Below are 18,181 nucleotides of genomic sequence, written 5' to 3' on the forward strand. Positions count from 1 at the left end.
ACATGCTCCTACTCACCTAGAGGACTATGTGTGCAATTCATCAAACAGTTTGGCTGCATCATCAGCTTCAGGTATTTCATAACCTATTACTTCTTTCCATTCATTTGAGTCTTTATCTTATGATCATAAGTCATTCAGCATGTCTGTCACCCAAGATTATGAACCTAAAACTTATGAGGAAGCATGTGCAAAGATGAGAATTAGAAGCTAGCTATCAATTCTGAACTAGAAGCTCTTACTGCAAATAGTACTTGGGTATTGGTGGATATGTCATCCAATGTTAAACCTATAGGAGCATATGGGTTTACAAAATCAAGCACAAAGCAGATGGATCAATAGAAAGATACAAATCCAGATTAGTTGCAAAGGGATATACCCAAGTCGAGGGCTTAATTTTTTTTTACACTTTTTCACGAGTGGAAAAACTATCTACTATCAGAATTCTACTTGAAATAGCATTCATCAACCATTGGAACTTACATTAACTTCTATATAAAGGAGACCTGGAAGAATGAACAAGCTGCTAATTTACGTTACTACACACAACGCTTTTGCTGAATTGAATATTATTCTTGTGTATAGAGAAAAGAAAACACACATAGAGCTTTTGTTCATTTTTGTATGATAAATTCATTGTACTGAAATTTGTGTAATATGCTTTCTTAGAAGTAATCTTGTAAACATATTTCTTGTAATCTCATTGATTGGGTTTGTATTCCTTGAGTGACTAGGGTATAGTCACTCAAGAAGACATTGACAATTAGTTTTTGTGTTTCTGTAATCAGTTTGGTTATAGTGGATTAAGTCCTTGTTTATAAGGCGAAATCACCTTGCCGAGTGGACTGGAGGTAACTTAGTTAACATCGGACCAGAATAAAAATAATTGTTTCATTATTTTTATTATTTGTATTACTGTTAGTTGTGTTAAGTTAAAAAAATCATTTTTAGAAACCAAATTCAAACCGCTAATTTCTTATTTTTCTTGCCATCTTCATTAAGGAGTCAATGATCGTTGGGGTTTCTCAAGCGATCGGGTAGGTCAGGCTCTTGGGAAATCAATGACAGGTTGCCATTGCTTTATAATCATGATTTGATAATTGGATTAAGTCTTTGGATAAGGCAAATCGCCTTATGGATGGATTGGAGGTAACCTAGTTAATGGTGAACCGGGATAAAATGCTTGTGTCTTTTATCATTGTTCTTATTACTTTGTTTTGTTATTCTTGATGTTGTTCTTATTATTTTTATTGTTGTTGTCATTCTTCTTCTTCTTCTTGTTTTTGTTGTTCTTATTGTTCTCGTTATTCTTGTTGTTGTTCTTATTGTTGTTGTTGTTGTTGTTATTGTTCTTGATGTTCTTTTTATTGATGTTGTTCTTCTTGTGGTTCTTGTTATTCTTGTTATTGTTATTATTATTGTTGTTGTTCTTATTGTTCTTGTTATTATTCTTGTTGTTCTTTTTGTTATTGTTCTTGTGTTAAAAATATTTATTATTATATATTGTGATGAAAGTTATCAATGTAGTCGGGCAAAACTTGTGAAAAAAATAAAAAATGATGATAAACCTCTCACCACGGGTATTTTAAACAACTATGGTTATAGGTAGCACGCTTTCCAGTTTTCTACCATGGGCATTGAACCATGGTTGTAAACAGCCCACATACAATCACTCCTACCTAACAATGATTGTTCAACCGTTATAATAGGTCATTCGTAATCTCAATTATAGGTGTTTTTCGTAGTAGTTATAGAATATCCTCATATCAATAACCAAGCTAAGTTAGCAAACAAAGACTTATTATGGGGTCTAAGACAGAGACAAGACAATGCCAAAGGTAATTTGGCATAAGAACTTCCATGCGTTCTCTAGGCATATAGGACCACCCTTCATTATTCCATTATAGAAATTCGTTTTCAGCTTACTTACAGTTTTGAAGTGGTAATGTTTGTCAAAATAGGAGAATCAAGTTGGAGAACTTTGCACCAATTATCGAAGAAAGATAACGAAGAAAGGTGTGAGGAAGAGCTAGATCTCCTGAAAGAATGTCAAGATTGTGTTGTAATGAGTGAGGTTAAGTTATCTTGTTTTGAATTTTTTTAGATAATATGAACAATAAGTTATAGGAAAATGAACCTAAGCTAAAGGGTTATTTATGAAACCTAGTGATTCCTTACCACTCTACTATTTACTATATATAGAGAGGTTATCTCGCGTCTATTTATAATGTTAGTCAAGAACTCTTAAAAATCTTTTTTATACAAGATACTAAGGCCCTAACCGAACCAGAAATACACTATAAGTTAGGCCACACGTCTTTAGGCTTTGGATCACCAATATAGTGGCCAAGGTGAGCCATCCCTTTTAATGTAGGAGATGTGACTAACTTATGCGACCATAAATACTTATGTTATTCACCGAGAGACTCGGGTTAGACTTACTTTAAACGTGGGTCGACACGTTCTCTTAAGAGATAGTGCATCATAGAGGGTGTGAAGAGATCTTGATCACATGTTCGTCATGTGATCTTGCCCCCGTCCTATTCAAACATTCTTTGTGTCATTTACGACTTGGAGACTTGATAGGTCGAGTTCTTTGGCCTTCAATGGGCTCGTTTTATGGTAGTTAGGCCTAGCCCAAGATATTATAGTCTAATGCACATGCACAAAAAATCGAATGTTTTAGAAACTTTAATCTCAAACTTTTATTTAACTTCTAATTCGCTTAAAGCAAAATCTAAACCAAAATCCTTTAAATATGTTGATTTTAAAATTTTTAAATATAGGTTTTTTAGATTTAAATTTGATTTCACAAACAACAACTATTGAATTTAAATTGCATAAAAGTGGAATAAATCTTGTATTTTTGTCCAAAAATTGATTTCACAAGCAAGAAAAAAAATTCTAATGATAATAGAATCATCACATACAACATAAGTCGATTTTTGTAGATAAGAGAATTGATTTTTTGTGAGAAAATCAATTTATGTTTGTAAAAGAAAATTTTAACAATTATATAATTATGTTTAAGCATTCAAACACCTTAATATTAGCACAATTGACTTAAAAATAATAAAAATGTTGGTGTTACACATAACCTCTCAACTATAAGGTTTAGAAGATTGGAATGCTTAAATGATTTAAAAATTATAAAAATGTTGGTGTTACACACAACCTCTCAACTATAAGGTCTAGGAGATTGGAACGCTTAAATGCATGATCGTTATTGATTTCACAGTCTAAAATAAATTTACATTTTTCAATAATTAATTTAAAAAATATTTATTTTAATTTCTTTTTTTACTCACTTACACGTATGTTTATGATTAGTTAACAATGTAAATTTTAAATTAAACTAAAGAAAATTTGCTTTATGTATAGTCGAGCATTAGCTGGCTTTGCCTTGTCAGTATAAAAGACGGGCTCGACTATGGTTTCTCGAAACAGTGTAGTACATTTTCAAATCATTCTTTTTCAGTTTCTGCACCCCCTTTCTTTTACTCTTACTTACACACACCCTCCCCACCAGATAGATGGAATTCAGTTCTGCACAATGTGCACCCTCCCGCAGACAAAGAATGCACCCCACGACGACCACTCGCCGCAGCTCCGGCGACAACGCCGCCGAAATCAAACACGACTGGATCTCCGAAGCAGTAAACGGTGGTTCTCTTGGCCACGTGGACCTTAACACCGGAACCAACGGCTGGACCTCCCCTCCAGGCAACCTCTTCGCCCTCCGCTCCAACAATTACTTCACAAAACGACAAAAATCTCCCGCCGGCGAATATCTCCTTTCCCCCGCCGGCATGGACTGGCTCAAATCCACCACTAAACTCGATAATATACTCGCACGCGCCGATAACCGTATAACAAACGCGCTAAGAAAATCACAAGCTCAAAACCACTCGCTTAAGAGTTTCATCTTCGCCGTAAACCTTCAGATTCCCGGCGGCAAGGAACATCACAGTGCAGTGTTCTACTTTGCCACAAACGAACCGATCCAAACCGGTTCACTCCTTTACAGATTCATAAACGGCGACGACTCGTTCAGAAACCAACGGTTCAAGCTAGTGAACCGGATCGTGAAAGGACCGTGGATCGTGAAGAAAGCGGTTGGTAACCATAGCGCGTGTTTGTTAGGGAAAGCATTAACTTGCAATTACCATAGAGGATCGAATTACTTAGAAATTGACGTTGATATTGGAAGCAGTGCAATCGCAAACGCGATTCTTCACCTCGCGTTGGGTTATGTAACTTCTGTTACCATTGACATGGGTTTTGTTGTTGAAGCGCAGACGGAGGATGAGTTGCCGGAGCGTTTGATCGGTGCTGTTAGGGTTTGTCAGATGGAAATGTCGTCAGCTACCGTTGTTGTAGATTCATCACACGCGCCAATGTCAGTGCCGCGTGGGATTGGGTTGGCCAAGGTTAATCACCATAAGTCTGAAGACGAGGAAGAATCTAATTTTTAGTTATTATGATTGTTTATTTACTTGCACATAAACTATTTTCTTAAGTTTAAATTCTTCTGCAAATAATTATTATTCTTGGATTATTGCTCAATTTAAAACTGGTGTAAGATCTTAATTTGCACATTTACCATTAAATTAGAAATTCAGTGCGATTAAGTTAGAGTTAATTTAGAGGAAATTTTATGTGACGGGGAAGGGAAGAGAAAGATAACTAACTGTAAAGTGAAGTTTGGGATTGAGATGGTATGTGGAATGTTTAGTTTGTTTTTTCTTTTTGGTCTTATAACCGAACAAAACTATGCAAAGAGATGTGCCTATTTGGCCGTTATCTTTTAGGGCCATAGCAAAGTCGATGAAATCACGAAGATAACAGAAGTCACTGTCTCATTACTCATTTTTTTTCCTATGTGTTTTTAAAAAGAAGTCCATGCAGTGCTAGATTCCAAACTGGCTAAGCTGGGATTTTTAGTTAAAAATAAAATAAAGCTGCCAGATATATTGATATAATTCTTTTGGTGTATAACATAGCTAAGACTTCTTCTGTCGCAAAAAGAAGCATATTGCTACCGCTAGTTGAAGATAAAGCTAAACATCAATGATGATCGGTTGATATTTTTTTATGTTGGAATCTTGTTTTCTTAATAATGGCTGAATGACAACCAGGTTCAGGTTGTTTCACCACAAAATAAATAAAGTTGATGGGATCATGTTATAAATAAGCATAAACAATACTCCCACTCATCACTATTATAATTAACGCACTTTGAATTGGATAATTTTGGTTGAGGTTCAAAAGAGACTAATCCAAGTCACACCAAACTCAAAGATGTTATGAAAGGGTGTAGGGTGAATAAAAGCACCTCTAGAATGCAGATAATCCTATCCAATCTGACCTAACACAAGGTAATTTGTGGACGTGTCAAGCCATTTATTACTTGTCTCAAGGGTCGGGTATATAAACTATAACCTAATAGTTAGAATTTTAAATCATTTACTTTTTAGAGATTTAACATCCTAAAATTCTCTTAGTCTTTCATATGTAAGTAGAGTTCACATCATTAAATTTATTGTTGCACAAGTGACTTTAAATACAAGAGAAGAGAGAAGGTAAATTGTAATATTCCACATTCGAAACAATTTATTAAAACTTTTATTTTGAAAACTTGTATGTTAGTATAAACAAACAGACAGATAATAGCAAACAAAGGAAAAGAATAGAGAAATTCAATGAAAAAAATAAAATATTGAAAGTAAATGGGATAAGAAATATAAAGATTGTACTAGAGAAGTATATTGATTCGATTTAACTATTTAGCCAACTTCACTCCCCAAAGTTTTTCTTTGAGATTCCTAAACTCAGCTTTTAACTTTTACGGAATCAGAATCAGTTCAATTAACATTCAACTCAACTTGAACTTTTACATGATCAATCCACAAATCTTATAATAATAATCCAATTTTTTTCACTAAAAACTTTCGTTCATATTCTTCTTAGGTATAACTTGCAACCTTCAAATATTTTACAAAAATATTAAACAAGAGAATCACACTCTTGAATAAAATAAATTTTAATATAACATCAGTACGAGACAAACCTCTTAATAAATATTTCATTCTTTTACCACTAAGACAACTTTAATGAAAAAAAATTAGAATAAAAAATAATATATAAAGAATAATAGAGAGATTTTAAAAAAAAAACATATGTAGTTTAAAATGAGAAAAGCCTTTTTTTATATAAAAAAAATATGATTTAAAATGGAAACAGTCAATGTGTCTTATTTATAATTTAATGAATTAATCTTATGTATTAATCAATAATCGAGTCAATATAAGAAAGTTTGAGTTTCAACATTACGATTAAAAACTGATTTAATCAATTAAGAAACGTTATGTCTACCAAATTCTTAAATGTGTAGGAGGGATAAAAATCATAGAGGAAAAAGTTGAAAAAAAATAATAAAATCTTAAAATAAATTTCTTTAATGGTTAAAAATTTTAAATAAATAAATCTGCCTCCAAAAAGAAAACTTTATTTTGGAAAACTTGATTTTTTTTTCTTGGCTCCTATAATTAAAGTATACTAACAATTTGAAATTGCACATTCACGCGCTATTCACACACTGCGCTTAGAGCACTTTGAAGTTTGAAGCGATCCAAGAAAATGGAGAATGAGTACAATGAATCAACCGAAGGACTTGTGAAACTATTCAGAAACGCAAATCAAGAACTTGATATACTTCACAAGCGTCTCCAAAAAGAGTTTCAACACCTTTACCCTGACAACGTAAGTATCAACCCTAATCACATCTTCATCCATTTTTTCGTTTCTGCTTATAATTGAATTAGGGTTTTCTGTAGGCAAATCCTATGAAGCTTGCGTCTAGGATAAAAAAGGTACAGGAAGACGTTTCATCTTTGAAGGAAGAATGCCCCAAGCTTCTTGCTGCTAAGCAGGTGATTGTTTCAATTGGATTTGAGTTGGATTTTGATTTAAAATATTTCATCAAATGTTTGATGTATGGCGTATGTTTATGTTTAATTGCTTTCGTTTTCTCAAATTATTACACGTGTCAGTGTCCGTATCATGTTTTTATGAATTTTAGCGGGGTAATGTAGACCTAAGCATGTGAGATGGGAGGTTTTGAAGTAGTGTTTGGTTGTTGATTTGTGCAGGATTTGATTGATAAAGCTCAGAGAGGTCTGGTTGAGAGTAGAAATTTATTGAAGTGTATGCAATCATCTGTTGGCATCCCCTTTACCGGTGAAGATGAGGATGCATTCGCTAACTTCAAACAGGTTATTGCATGTGTGTGTGTGTTTGTTTTTTATTTTTCAGAGGTTTGTGCTTCAATGTCTTGAAACAGATTGAATGATAATTTCCTATAACTGAAGTGTGTTCTTTCACGGTGTGTTTTTTGTGGCATTGCAGTGCTTTTGCTCATAGATGTAGGCATAATAATTGATGTTGATTATGTCAAAATATTATTTTAATACTTTAAACAAATAAAACTCCTCTTCGTAATTTATGTATTAGTTATTTGTATGTTCGGAGAAAGATTCTGAGTGAGCTCTATAAGACCTTTATAAGATGTGTCTAATTTATAAGTTATTTGGGGAGCTTATGCGAATAAGTTGAAAATTCATATGTTGCAAAAAGGTGAGGTGAGACATGTCTTATGGTTAGCTCAATAGCTGTTGTTTGGCCTTTGTAGTTATTGCAAAATATTTTATCTCTCAAGGAGGTGTTGCTGACTGCGCTGCAGTCATAAATCAGGTTAAAATGTTGTTATGGAGATGGTTCATATTGCTTTGCCTACATAGGAAAGAGACCTGTTGAGAATCCAACATTTGATGATATATAAACTTATAATATATTTATAACTAGGAGACACTCCTCACTTTAGAAGCCGGTTTGTAGGTTTGAGTTAAACCAAACTTAAATTTTAAGATAATGGTAGAGCCTATCTAAGAATAGATCCGTTGGACAACCCACTATCCAACTAGTCGGGTTACACTTAAAATCTTCAATTCTGAGCATTAGGGGGGGGGGGGGGGGGGGTGTTGTGAATTCCTCATTGGTGACATATGACCTAAAGATATGTTTATAAGTAGGGAAGTATCCCTCACCTTACAAGCCTCCGATTTTGTAGGGTTGAGTTAAATTCAACCCAAATTTTAGGAGATCCTATTGGCTTTTCTTTGGCAGAAAGTGGGAAGAGAGAGGTAGAATACATAGGATGCATTATAATATTATCAACTAAGGGAATGGCTCAAAGTGGAAAATAATATATTTTGTTTTTCATAATCTCATAATTCTGTTATACCAAACATGTATGCAAAGGGATTTTCATCCCAAATTTTGAATCTCTCACTTTTTACATAGTCAACTAAGTAATTGTAATGACTTCGACACAATTTTAACTGATTGTGCAGGTGATTGATGAATGGACAGATCAAACAAGATCAAAAACAGGTGAGCAGTTTAAAGGACTTTTTGCTCTGCCAATTTTCCATTCACATGTAGTACATTTGACAACCTTATTTAATTGATACTAGCATGTAAATCATCATTCCTGGATTAGCAAAATATTTCTGTCATGTTTAGTACAAAGTGTTGTCAAATAGGGCTATTGCTCTGGAGCATAATAGAATTTGAACAAATCGCTTTTTCCATAATACATTATTTGACACAAATTGTTGTCAAATATCTGCTATAGCAGTACAATTTAAACAAGCAACTATTTTCTGCTATCCGGGATTAACAACACTGGTACACTATAGATTAAAGCTAGCTACTAGGCAATGATGCTAACCATGCTGTCTTAGTCATTTCCCACCATGGTGTCTGTCTCTCATCATTTCTCCTTCTATAGCTGCTGGATTTGCATCGAAAAGAAGGGCTTTCTTAGAATGAGGATTAAGGAGCAACTTGCAACCATTCTAATTTATCGAAATATGATCTTAAATAATTACCCTATATAGCATTTCTAGATTTCAGAAAACAACTAACTGTCTCTGAATGTGTTTTGATGCAGGAAATGAACCTCATGATTCAGATTCTGGTGATCTCAACAGACTACTCTTCTCCGCCATAGTTCACAGTGATTGAACTGCTATACCAGACAACCAAAAAATCATGTATGTTGTCATTTAAATTCAGTTCCTCGGTCAACATATAGACACTGTATACTTTTAATTTAATACAACAACAAGTAAGCCTTATCCTATTAGGTGGGGTCGGCTGGATAGATCAAGTTTTGTCATAATGTCCTGTCAAGAACCATGTTTCTATCCAAATCATTATTTTCGAGATCTCTTTTAATAACTTCTCTTATAATCTTTCTAACTCTTCCTCTTTCTCGAATTATTTGCCTTCTCTTCATCCGGTCTACTCTCTTCACTATAGAATCTACCGATCTTTTCTCTACATGTCCAAACCACTTAAATCTATTTTCCACCATCTTCTAATTCTAATGTAATACATTTTAATGTAATACAAATAGAACTTTTCTGCCTATTTGTTATTCTTATAAGATGCAGTGAGTGTCTGGATAGAGCTGGAAAGGAAACAAACACGCAATACTATTGAAGCTACACATTGTAACTTTCAAGGTGAAAAACAATTGAGCGTGGTTTCTAAGGTTTCAAACATGCTAGTAGCTGTTTTGGGTTCTCTAACTTCTGCTTCTTTGGTGAAATGACTAGCAGAAAACAAAATTGATTTTACTTTAAATGTAAGGAAATGAAATTGTGTAAACAGATAAACAACATGGTAGAAACAAAAATAGCAACAACCAGTGTGGTGAGCAAGATGGAACATTCACAATCTGTGTAAGAACTAGACATTTGCACTGTAACAAAATATGCTTTTTGAAATTTTTTAACTCTGCTACATGTTACATTTTATGAAATAATGACACAAGTACAAGTAAAATATACGTTAGTGTTCTATTTTCAAAATTAGTTTTGATCAACGAACTTTTGCTAACTGATTATTATTTTAATATGTATAAGGGAGAAACTTACCTCACCACTTAAATAACTTTGAGGTCGAAATCGGAAGAGGACAAAATATAAATTTTAGGGAATCGCTAATCTCACTCTAAGAAGTAGAAAAATATCAAAGAAAATTCAAAAATTCTCATTTAATTCTGGAGATGTATCTCCAGACGCATTCCGATTCTCACTTAAACACGTCTCAGTTGAGGTTCATCCCATATTTTTTTCCCATAAATTTGATTCGGAGATGTATTTTTGAACTCATTCTATTAATTTATTCCTAATTTAACAACTCAGTGGCTTTTTTGGAAGTTCATTTCTAAATTTGTGAATCGGAATTTTGAAAACCTGCCACTTTTGCATGTCAGTCAATTTTGGAATTGCTTTTTTGAAACAATCAAATATCAATTTTAATAAAACAGAACCATCCATGGTTAAACACCATAACTATTTTTTCTCAAAACCCTTACAAAAAATTCTTCTATTCTCAATCAAGATTTGTACTCCAAAACTTTATTCTTGTATTTCATCACATCAAAAAGAGCAAATGAAGTTGAAATTCAAGGTAAAGATAATTTATTTCATTCCCCATTATTTATATTAAACTTGTTTTGTAGCTGAAAAAGTAACGTTGCATCCGGTGAATTTTCAAATTCTATATGAGCTCTTATGCAAGCGAATTTTCGAAATCGTTATGTTTTCATTTCAATCTGTTTTTGAATATTTTATGTTATTCTTTGCATTAGATATGGTGCACCTTGATGTTTCACCCAAATCTATTGTGCGTACGAATGCTAAACGTAGTGATGTGAATGAGGTAGATATTGACAACCAATTTACAAATGGACAAGAGTTTGAATTTTATGATCATATGCTTCAACGGATTCACACTGAGGCATCCAAATTGGGTTTTGGTGTTGTAATTGGAAGGTCCGATAATGGTTCATATAGAAGAGTTGCATTTGTGACAATGAGATGCGAAAGAAGTGAGAATTATAGAACTCATATCTGAAAATCCAAATGAGATGACATCGATTCGAGAAAATGTGAGTGTCACTTTAAATTGTGTGGTTATCTTTTGTCAAATAACAAATGGAGATTTAATGTGATGTGTAGTGTGCATAACCAGACATGTGCGACAAGTTAGTCGGGCATCAAATTGCATGTCGCCTTATGCCGAAAGAGAAGAAAATTGTTTCGAACATAACATTGAATATGGTGTATCCTAAAAACATACTTGCAACTTTTATATGTAAAAGACTCGGAGATATCTCAAATATAAAGCAAGTTTACAATACTTGTGTACTTAACAACAAGGCGTTAAGGGGGATATGAAGTTACATGTCTCTAATATATTAAGGGGAATAATTCCAATAGGATTTTGTTGTTTTTCTCTTAAGCTTTCGTTTCGTTATTATTGTTTATTGAGTCTCCTCTTCAATTGTACATATTTGGATTAAGTTTTGAATCCACGCATTTTAGCATGCATAATTTAAGTGTTTGAATTTGAGTATGATCGTTATATTCTAAGTTAACTGTTGAGTTAATGGAACATGAAACATATTTGATGTTGGTTCGAGTTATGTGGTAAGTGGAATCTCAAATTATTTTGAAAAATTTGAAAAATGAAGATTTCATGTGTGTGACTGAAATCACTCACAAACCATGATTCAAATCAAATCAAACAGAGGAAAACATGAATAATTTTTGTATTTGTGACTCAAATCACAACTTTCATTTGATTCGAATCATGCAACAATGTGACTCGAATCACAAGTTACAAATGATTTAAATCATACAAGTTCCCGTTAGCCTCTGTCCAGTTTGATTTGAATTACCACCTACCCATGACTCGAATCAAACAATTTCTCACATTTTCCTATTTGACTCTGTCCGAATTGATTCGAATAACAATTTATACATGACTCAAATCATGACCTTTCATGACTCAATTCACTATTATACCTTGACTCGAATCCCACAAAAAATGGCACACTTCTTTTATATTGATCTTGTTTCATTCTACTTGCTTACTTAACTCAAATCATCAAATGCACTTGACTTTTCATGTCCGATAACTCCACAATAAAATGGTTTTGCTAAGCGTAAAAGTCGAGTTTTAGAAGAATTGGCTCAGACCATGATAAGTGAAATAAGTTTGCCTAAGTACTTTTGGGCGGATGCTGTTAATACTGCATGTCATGTCTTAAACAGGATGGTCATTCGACCAATCCTATAGAAGACACCATATAAGTTACCCTTAAAATAATATTATATGATTATATGTTGTTAGGACGTGGTAGTAATAGTAGAGTGTGGTGAGAAGGTAGAATAAATTAAAAAATAATTATAATAATTGAAATTTTAATTATTATTAGAAATAAAATAAGAAAAATGGTGAAATAGGAGATTTGGGCAATTTATGTGGATTGAGGAAAATATGTGACAAAGGAAGAGAACCTAGTAATAAGTTGGGCAAAATTATAATTTTGAGAAATATTAAGAACCATATAAATTCTAAAAGTTGGGGGAAAACTAGGTTTTTAGAGAACTTTAACGGTACGTAAAAATAGTAAGGCTTTTGGGAATGAGCGATAGGGTTGAGAAGTGAATCCATAAGAGTTATTAGATTCTTCATTGTTGCTGGAAATCTAAGGTAAGGGGTGAGAAAAGGCTATCAATATGTGCGTAATTGTATGATGGGGTAGAGAAGAGAAGTATTTACTCTCTTTAAGTTTCCTAGGTTTTCTTTTGATGAATTGTTATATGATGAAAATCTGGAAATTTATTGATGAATTATGTGTTCTATAGGATTTTATGTCTAAATCACATGATTATGTGTTTGTATTTTTTGCCATTGATGAATGCTCGAGTGTTGAGTTGTATCCATGAATAATGATGAAATTGTTTGTTGAATTACTGATGAAGTTTCTATAGATTGTGATGAAATAGATGTTGTATATGTTGATGATTATGATAATATGATTCACTGTTAAAAACCATATTTTTTGTCTGTTAAAATTGTATGAATTGATTGAAGTGATGAATAGAAGTTAGGAGTTGAAGAAAATACTATAGGTACGTGAACAATTAGGTTTCTTGGAAAAATTGGCTTAGACTAATCGATTGACCCTAGGGGAACAATGATTGGTTCACTATAATAACACAAACGTGTTTGGCAGAAAGTATAGACCAGTCGATTGGCGTCCTTAAGTAATCAATTTGTTCCCTCGAAAATTTGAAAAAATAAAGGAACAAACGATTGGTCATAATGTGTAATCGATTGGTTCAGTCAACATTCGGAAAAAAATTAAGTCAGTAGGTTTGGGACAATTGATTGGTCACCTGGGTCAATTTATTGGTCCCTGTTTTGGTTGTTTGATCCAATTGTCAATTTTGGCCATAACTTTCAGTCCATAAGTCTAAATGAGACATCGTTTGAACCATTGGAAAGTTAATGCGCAGAGTTACCTACCTCATGGCAGTGCTTGGTGAATTGTTTGAGTTATAGTCATGTGTCTACTATAGGGATGTTTTTGATGACTTGTATGATCGATTAGTGAAACGTTGTATTTATCTAATGATGTGTTGATGTTATGATGAAATAATATGATTGAAGCTTTATGAATATGCATTTATCTAGTTGTTGCTATTGGTTGTTGTTTGTTGAATGTTGTGACATTGACTACTTGTTGCGTAACATGAATGATGTTGTGCATAATGGTGATATATGCATGATGATTCTTTTGGTGATTCTTTTAGTGATAATGCATGTTGTTGAGAGTCATGCATCATGGTGTACGGACTTTGGTCCAGTTTTGATGCGCTCCGGTCTTATGGTGGGGGGTTCTAGAGCGAGTAGCTAGTTTCATATGAGAATCAGTGAAGCGTTATTGTCATACCCCAATTTTGACCCTGAATCGCTGATTCAACACATTAATCATAGCTATTACATGTCTACATATCATACCATGCATTCCATACCGCATAGTGCCTAAAATATCAGTCGGAATAATTTTTTTTGGAAATTACAGACAAACCGATTGAATTAATCAACGGATGTGCGTCAAATCAGTGAATGAAAAATTTTAAAATCAAGCTTCTAGACATCAATTTTGTTAATCTACGTTTCACGTATTTTAATCCAGTATGCTCGATTTATTTTTCAGCTAATTTTTTTGGCCACCTTTTTGATCAGCTCAAGCCTATTTAATCGGTCAAAATTCATTTCAAAATTAAAAGAAATGCTGTATTTTTTCCAATAAATTTATTTCACACTTATTATTTTGGTGCATTCATTTTAATTTTTTGAGCATTCTTTGCGTCCAAATTTTTATTTATTTTAAAACCCATTTTTTATCCTTTTGTTAAAAGATTCAGAAAAGTTAAATAGGATTGTTCATGTCTTTTTATTTTATTATGGTTATTTTTAAAGGTATGATTTTTTCTTTATTTCCTTTGATTAATTTAATTTGTTTTTAAATTAGAGCATCTAGAAGGGGTATTTTTATTATTTAAATTAGTTGTGTTTCTTTGCTTTCATATTGACCATTAGATTCAATTGATCAATGGTTCATGCTTGCAATCCATGTAATTTTTATTTCAACCAATCAAAAAATATAAGAATAAGTTAAAAATAAAAAATAAAAATCTCTCCTTCCAAAAAAGGGACTCTCAACGTCTCTCTTGAGGATCTCATTAAGAGATCCCTCTCTCTGAAAGCAAAAGGACAAAAGAATAAAAAATAAATAAATATGAGAAACAACAGTTCCTCTTCTTCACAAAAACCCTAGCCGTCACGCCCTTCACCTTCATTTTCCTCAGCTTCTTCAACCTTAAACCCACTACGCGACCTCCATCATCGCTTCCAAACATCACCTTCACAAAACCCCTAAACCGTAACCCTTACTCCGCCGTCAACCATCTTCGACCCTTAAATCACCCTCCATCCGCCGTCAAAATCGCGACCCACCTTCAACCTCAAAAACCCAACCGTAACCCTTTTCCGCCGTTACACCACCACTCCTTCCATCCAAAAGCTGCGCCGAAACAACCAAGTTTGAAACTATCCACCTAACTCAACGATTTCCCTCATGCGAGTGGAACCGAAGCTCATCGCTTACCGCTTACAAACCACCTCATATACCGTCTTCAGTTACCATGCTTGGTAGTCTTCAAAGTTTGAATCTTTCCTCTAATGAACTCCGATTCATTTTCTGCTCTTCCTGGTTCGATTCATCTGGATCTTAGTTCAAACCAACTCAACGGGTCTATCTCGAAATTCATTTCTGAAATGCAGAGTATCAAGTACTTGAATCTAGCTAACAATACCCTCCACGGCGTTGTTCCTTTTAACCTCACTTTCGTTAAGGGGTTTGGAAGTATTCAAACTTGGCTGAATCGCTCCGCCGGTTTTTGCTCTCGAAACGGACATCCCGAAACCATCTCTGCACAACCGTTAGTTGCTTCTGGCTCAGAGGAGAGTTTGGAGAAGAAGCTCAAGAATGGTCCTAAACGGTGCTCCAACTGCAATAAGCGGTTTGGTTTGACACGATTTATTTGTCTATGTGTTAACTTGTGTTATTTTTTTTTCCTGTGCTTTACATCGCTACTCAGACAAACATGGCTGTCCATTTGACTACCACACTGCTGGACGGGATGCAATAGCCAAAGCAAACCTGGTTGCCATAGCTACTTCGCCATCGGTATCGAGCAGTGAAATCCCAACAACAGCAATAACAGTTTCATCTTCGCCAAGCAGAATAAACAGCAAACTCAAGCCGCACCCTCTATAAAATAACAATCGGTAGTATTGCAGTTTTGTTTGTATACTGTTGTAGTATTTCGGTTTTTTTATTTGTGTTTCGGTTGGATATACTGCTGTGTTGTGAATATTGGAAGTGTTGTTGTTAGACCTTTTTTTGGCATATTCGCTTACAGCTGTATGAACTTAGGAGTTGTGTTTGATTCTGTTATCTCACAGTTATGATTTTTGTTCATATCATATTACACTTCTGAGTTCACGTATTAAGGAAAAGTCATATTGGGTGTTGGTTTAAATGTCAATGTAGAGCTATTATGTCGACGTTTTGTTTAATTGTGACAAACTTCTAAAACTCTGTTAATAGCATTCGTAAGACAGGTTTTGAAATTCTGCTCAGCATGATGAGTGAATAGAAAGTGAAGAGGAAATGGGATTCGAGTTTTCTTGCATCCTAGGGTGAGTGAAGATCTACTTATATAACCTCTCTTCTCAATTCTGTTATGAGATGTTCTCAATTCTGTTATGAGATGCAGGTTAAATTACCTTGAAATGTTGGAATTTAGTTAGAAATGAAGGTGAATTTCAGTGGGAAGAAGTTATCCTGTTCTGTTAGCATTAATTGAGTTAAGTTGGTTGCTGTTAGAAAAGTCGGTTGGGCCTTAGTGTTTCTAAGGTTTGTTGTCATCTTAAAATGTGGTTTGCTTCAGTTCTTTTTGTGCTATCACTTTTAATCACTGTCGTATCATTTCACTTTTAAAAGCTATCTATTCATTAAGTAAAAAATTATATATAAATGGTTACCTATTTTCATTTCTAAGTAAATAACATAATTATTATAAATGACATCCATTTTCTTGATTTTAGATCTTTATTATTTAATTGATTTATATCTTGATAAATGATTTCTTTTTAGTTGATCATTATTTTTATTAATAAATTATTTTTCTAATTATTGAGTGGATTATTTAAATTATTTTTTAATCAATCTAATATGGTTAATTATTTATTCAGATGATTCATGTTTGAATTTTCATATGTAAATAATCATACTCAAATTTTATTCGATTTCAAAATCAATTTCAATTTTCTCAAATTCAAAATACATTCCAAAAATAAATGAGAATCATTTCAAGATCATTTCACAAATCAACATAATATTTAAACCTCAAATCATTTTCTTAATAAAACGTGAAGAAAAAGGTTACCTGGATGGAATGTCCAGTCGTAATCCCGAATATTAGGCTCAAGCTGTAAGAGCTTGCAAGCCATAAATATTCGTCTTCTCTTTAACACTCCAATATTCAAAATCATTTTCTTAATAAAGTTGGAAGAAAAAGGTTACCTGGATGGAATGTTCAGTCGTAATCCCGAATATTAGGCTCAAGCTGTAAGAGCTTGCAAGCCATAAATATTCGTCTTCTCTCCAAAACACCTGTAAATATCTCAAACCATCTTCTTAATAAAGTTGGAAGAAAAAGATTACCTGGAGGGAATATCCAGTCGTAATCCCGAATATTAGGCTCAAGCTGTAAGAGCTTGCAAGCCATAAATATTTGTCTTCCCTCCAAAACATTCGTAAATATCCAAATCATTTTCTTAACAAATATTGGAAAGAAACAGACTGCCTGGGTGGAATGTCCAGACGTAGTCCCGAGTATTAGACCCAAGCTGTAAGAGCTTGTAGGTCATAAGTACTCGTCTTTCAAACTTCAAAATACCTAATTCCTACCTTAATACTTTTTCAATAAAGATGGAAATGGAACATGGTGTATACCATGCACTCCTGAGGCTAGGATTCGAGATGTATATCTCGCTCATCCAAGTTCTCGCCATCACTCAAAATACATCCAACCAATCAAATTCTTTTCTCGCCGCCGTGCGACTAATCAAAAACCTTTTTCATAAATGAAAGATATATTGTCTTAACTGATACAAAACAATGTTTCGGCCACGATTGTTGAGTAGAGATAAATGACGCTTTTCCGAATGTAGATCTATAAATCCGTTCGATGTGTGGTACGCGTCCACTCCTCATCTGTTTTGGGTAAAACGATGTTTTTGTCGATTAATACAATATAGCTTTCGCTAAAATCGACCAACAAACAAACATTTTTCTACCCAGAACTACGTAAGCCTTGATTTCTCTTTTGAGATACGTAGGAGCAGGATTTTTAAATCTTGTCAGGCCCACTAATAAAAAACTTAGGTTTAGTCCTTCGTTAAAAATCCAAAAATATTTTCCTCTCTTTTATTCTTTCTTTCCCACCTAATAAATCGAAAAGCCTAATATTTCAACTAACACTAACGCACACAACTGACCTAATGGTTCCCGTTGAGTACAACGGACGTGAGGGGTGCTAATACCTTCCCCTTGCGTAATCGACTCCCGAACCCTGATATTGGTTGCGATGACCATATCTTATCCTTTCTTTTGTCTTGGGTT

At 33.7% G+C, this 18,181-nt stretch overlaps 3 protein-coding genes across 3 annotated transcripts; all 3 read left to right on the top strand.

Annotated features, from left to right (window-relative positions):
* Positions 1 to 3,417: 3,417 nt before the first annotated feature.
* LOC127096939 (protein ENHANCED DISEASE RESISTANCE 2-like) lies at positions 3,418 to 4,744 on the top strand. Its single transcript, XM_051035465.1, has one exon. The coding sequence runs from the start codon at positions 3,531 to 3,533 to the stop codon at positions 4,470 to 4,472; it is 942 nt and encodes a 313-aa protein (XP_050891422.1). The 5' UTR covers positions 3,418 to 3,530; the 3' UTR covers positions 4,473 to 4,744.
* Positions 4,745 to 6,545: 1,801 nt separating this feature from the next.
* Positions 6,546 to 9,314, top strand: LOC127097061 (uncharacterized). The gene is made up of 5 exons (XM_051035573.1): positions 6,546 to 6,759; positions 6,834 to 6,929; positions 7,149 to 7,271; positions 8,409 to 8,448; positions 9,011 to 9,314. The coding sequence occupies exons 1-5, from the start codon at positions 6,637 to 6,639 to the stop codon at positions 9,082 to 9,084; spliced, it is 456 nt and encodes a 151-aa protein (XP_050891530.1). The 5' UTR covers positions 6,546 to 6,636; the 3' UTR covers positions 9,085 to 9,314.
* A 5,857-nt stretch (positions 9,315 to 15,171) lies between these two features.
* LOC127093781 (receptor-like protein 55) lies at positions 15,172 to 16,305 on the top strand. Its single transcript, XM_051032683.1, has 2 exons — positions 15,172 to 15,512; positions 16,272 to 16,305. Exons 1-2 carry the CDS (start codon positions 15,172 to 15,174, stop codon positions 16,303 to 16,305), a joined length of 375 nt encoding a protein of 124 aa, XP_050888640.1.
* Positions 16,306 to 18,181: the final 1,876 nt, after the last annotated feature.

Source organism: Lathyrus oleraceus, chromosome 6, assembly GCF_024323335.1.
Source record: "Lathyrus oleraceus cultivar Zhongwan6 chromosome 6, CAAS_Psat_ZW6_1.0, whole genome shotgun sequence".
NCBI classification, from domain to species: Eukaryota; Viridiplantae; Streptophyta; class Magnoliopsida; order Fabales; family Fabaceae; genus Lathyrus; species Lathyrus oleraceus.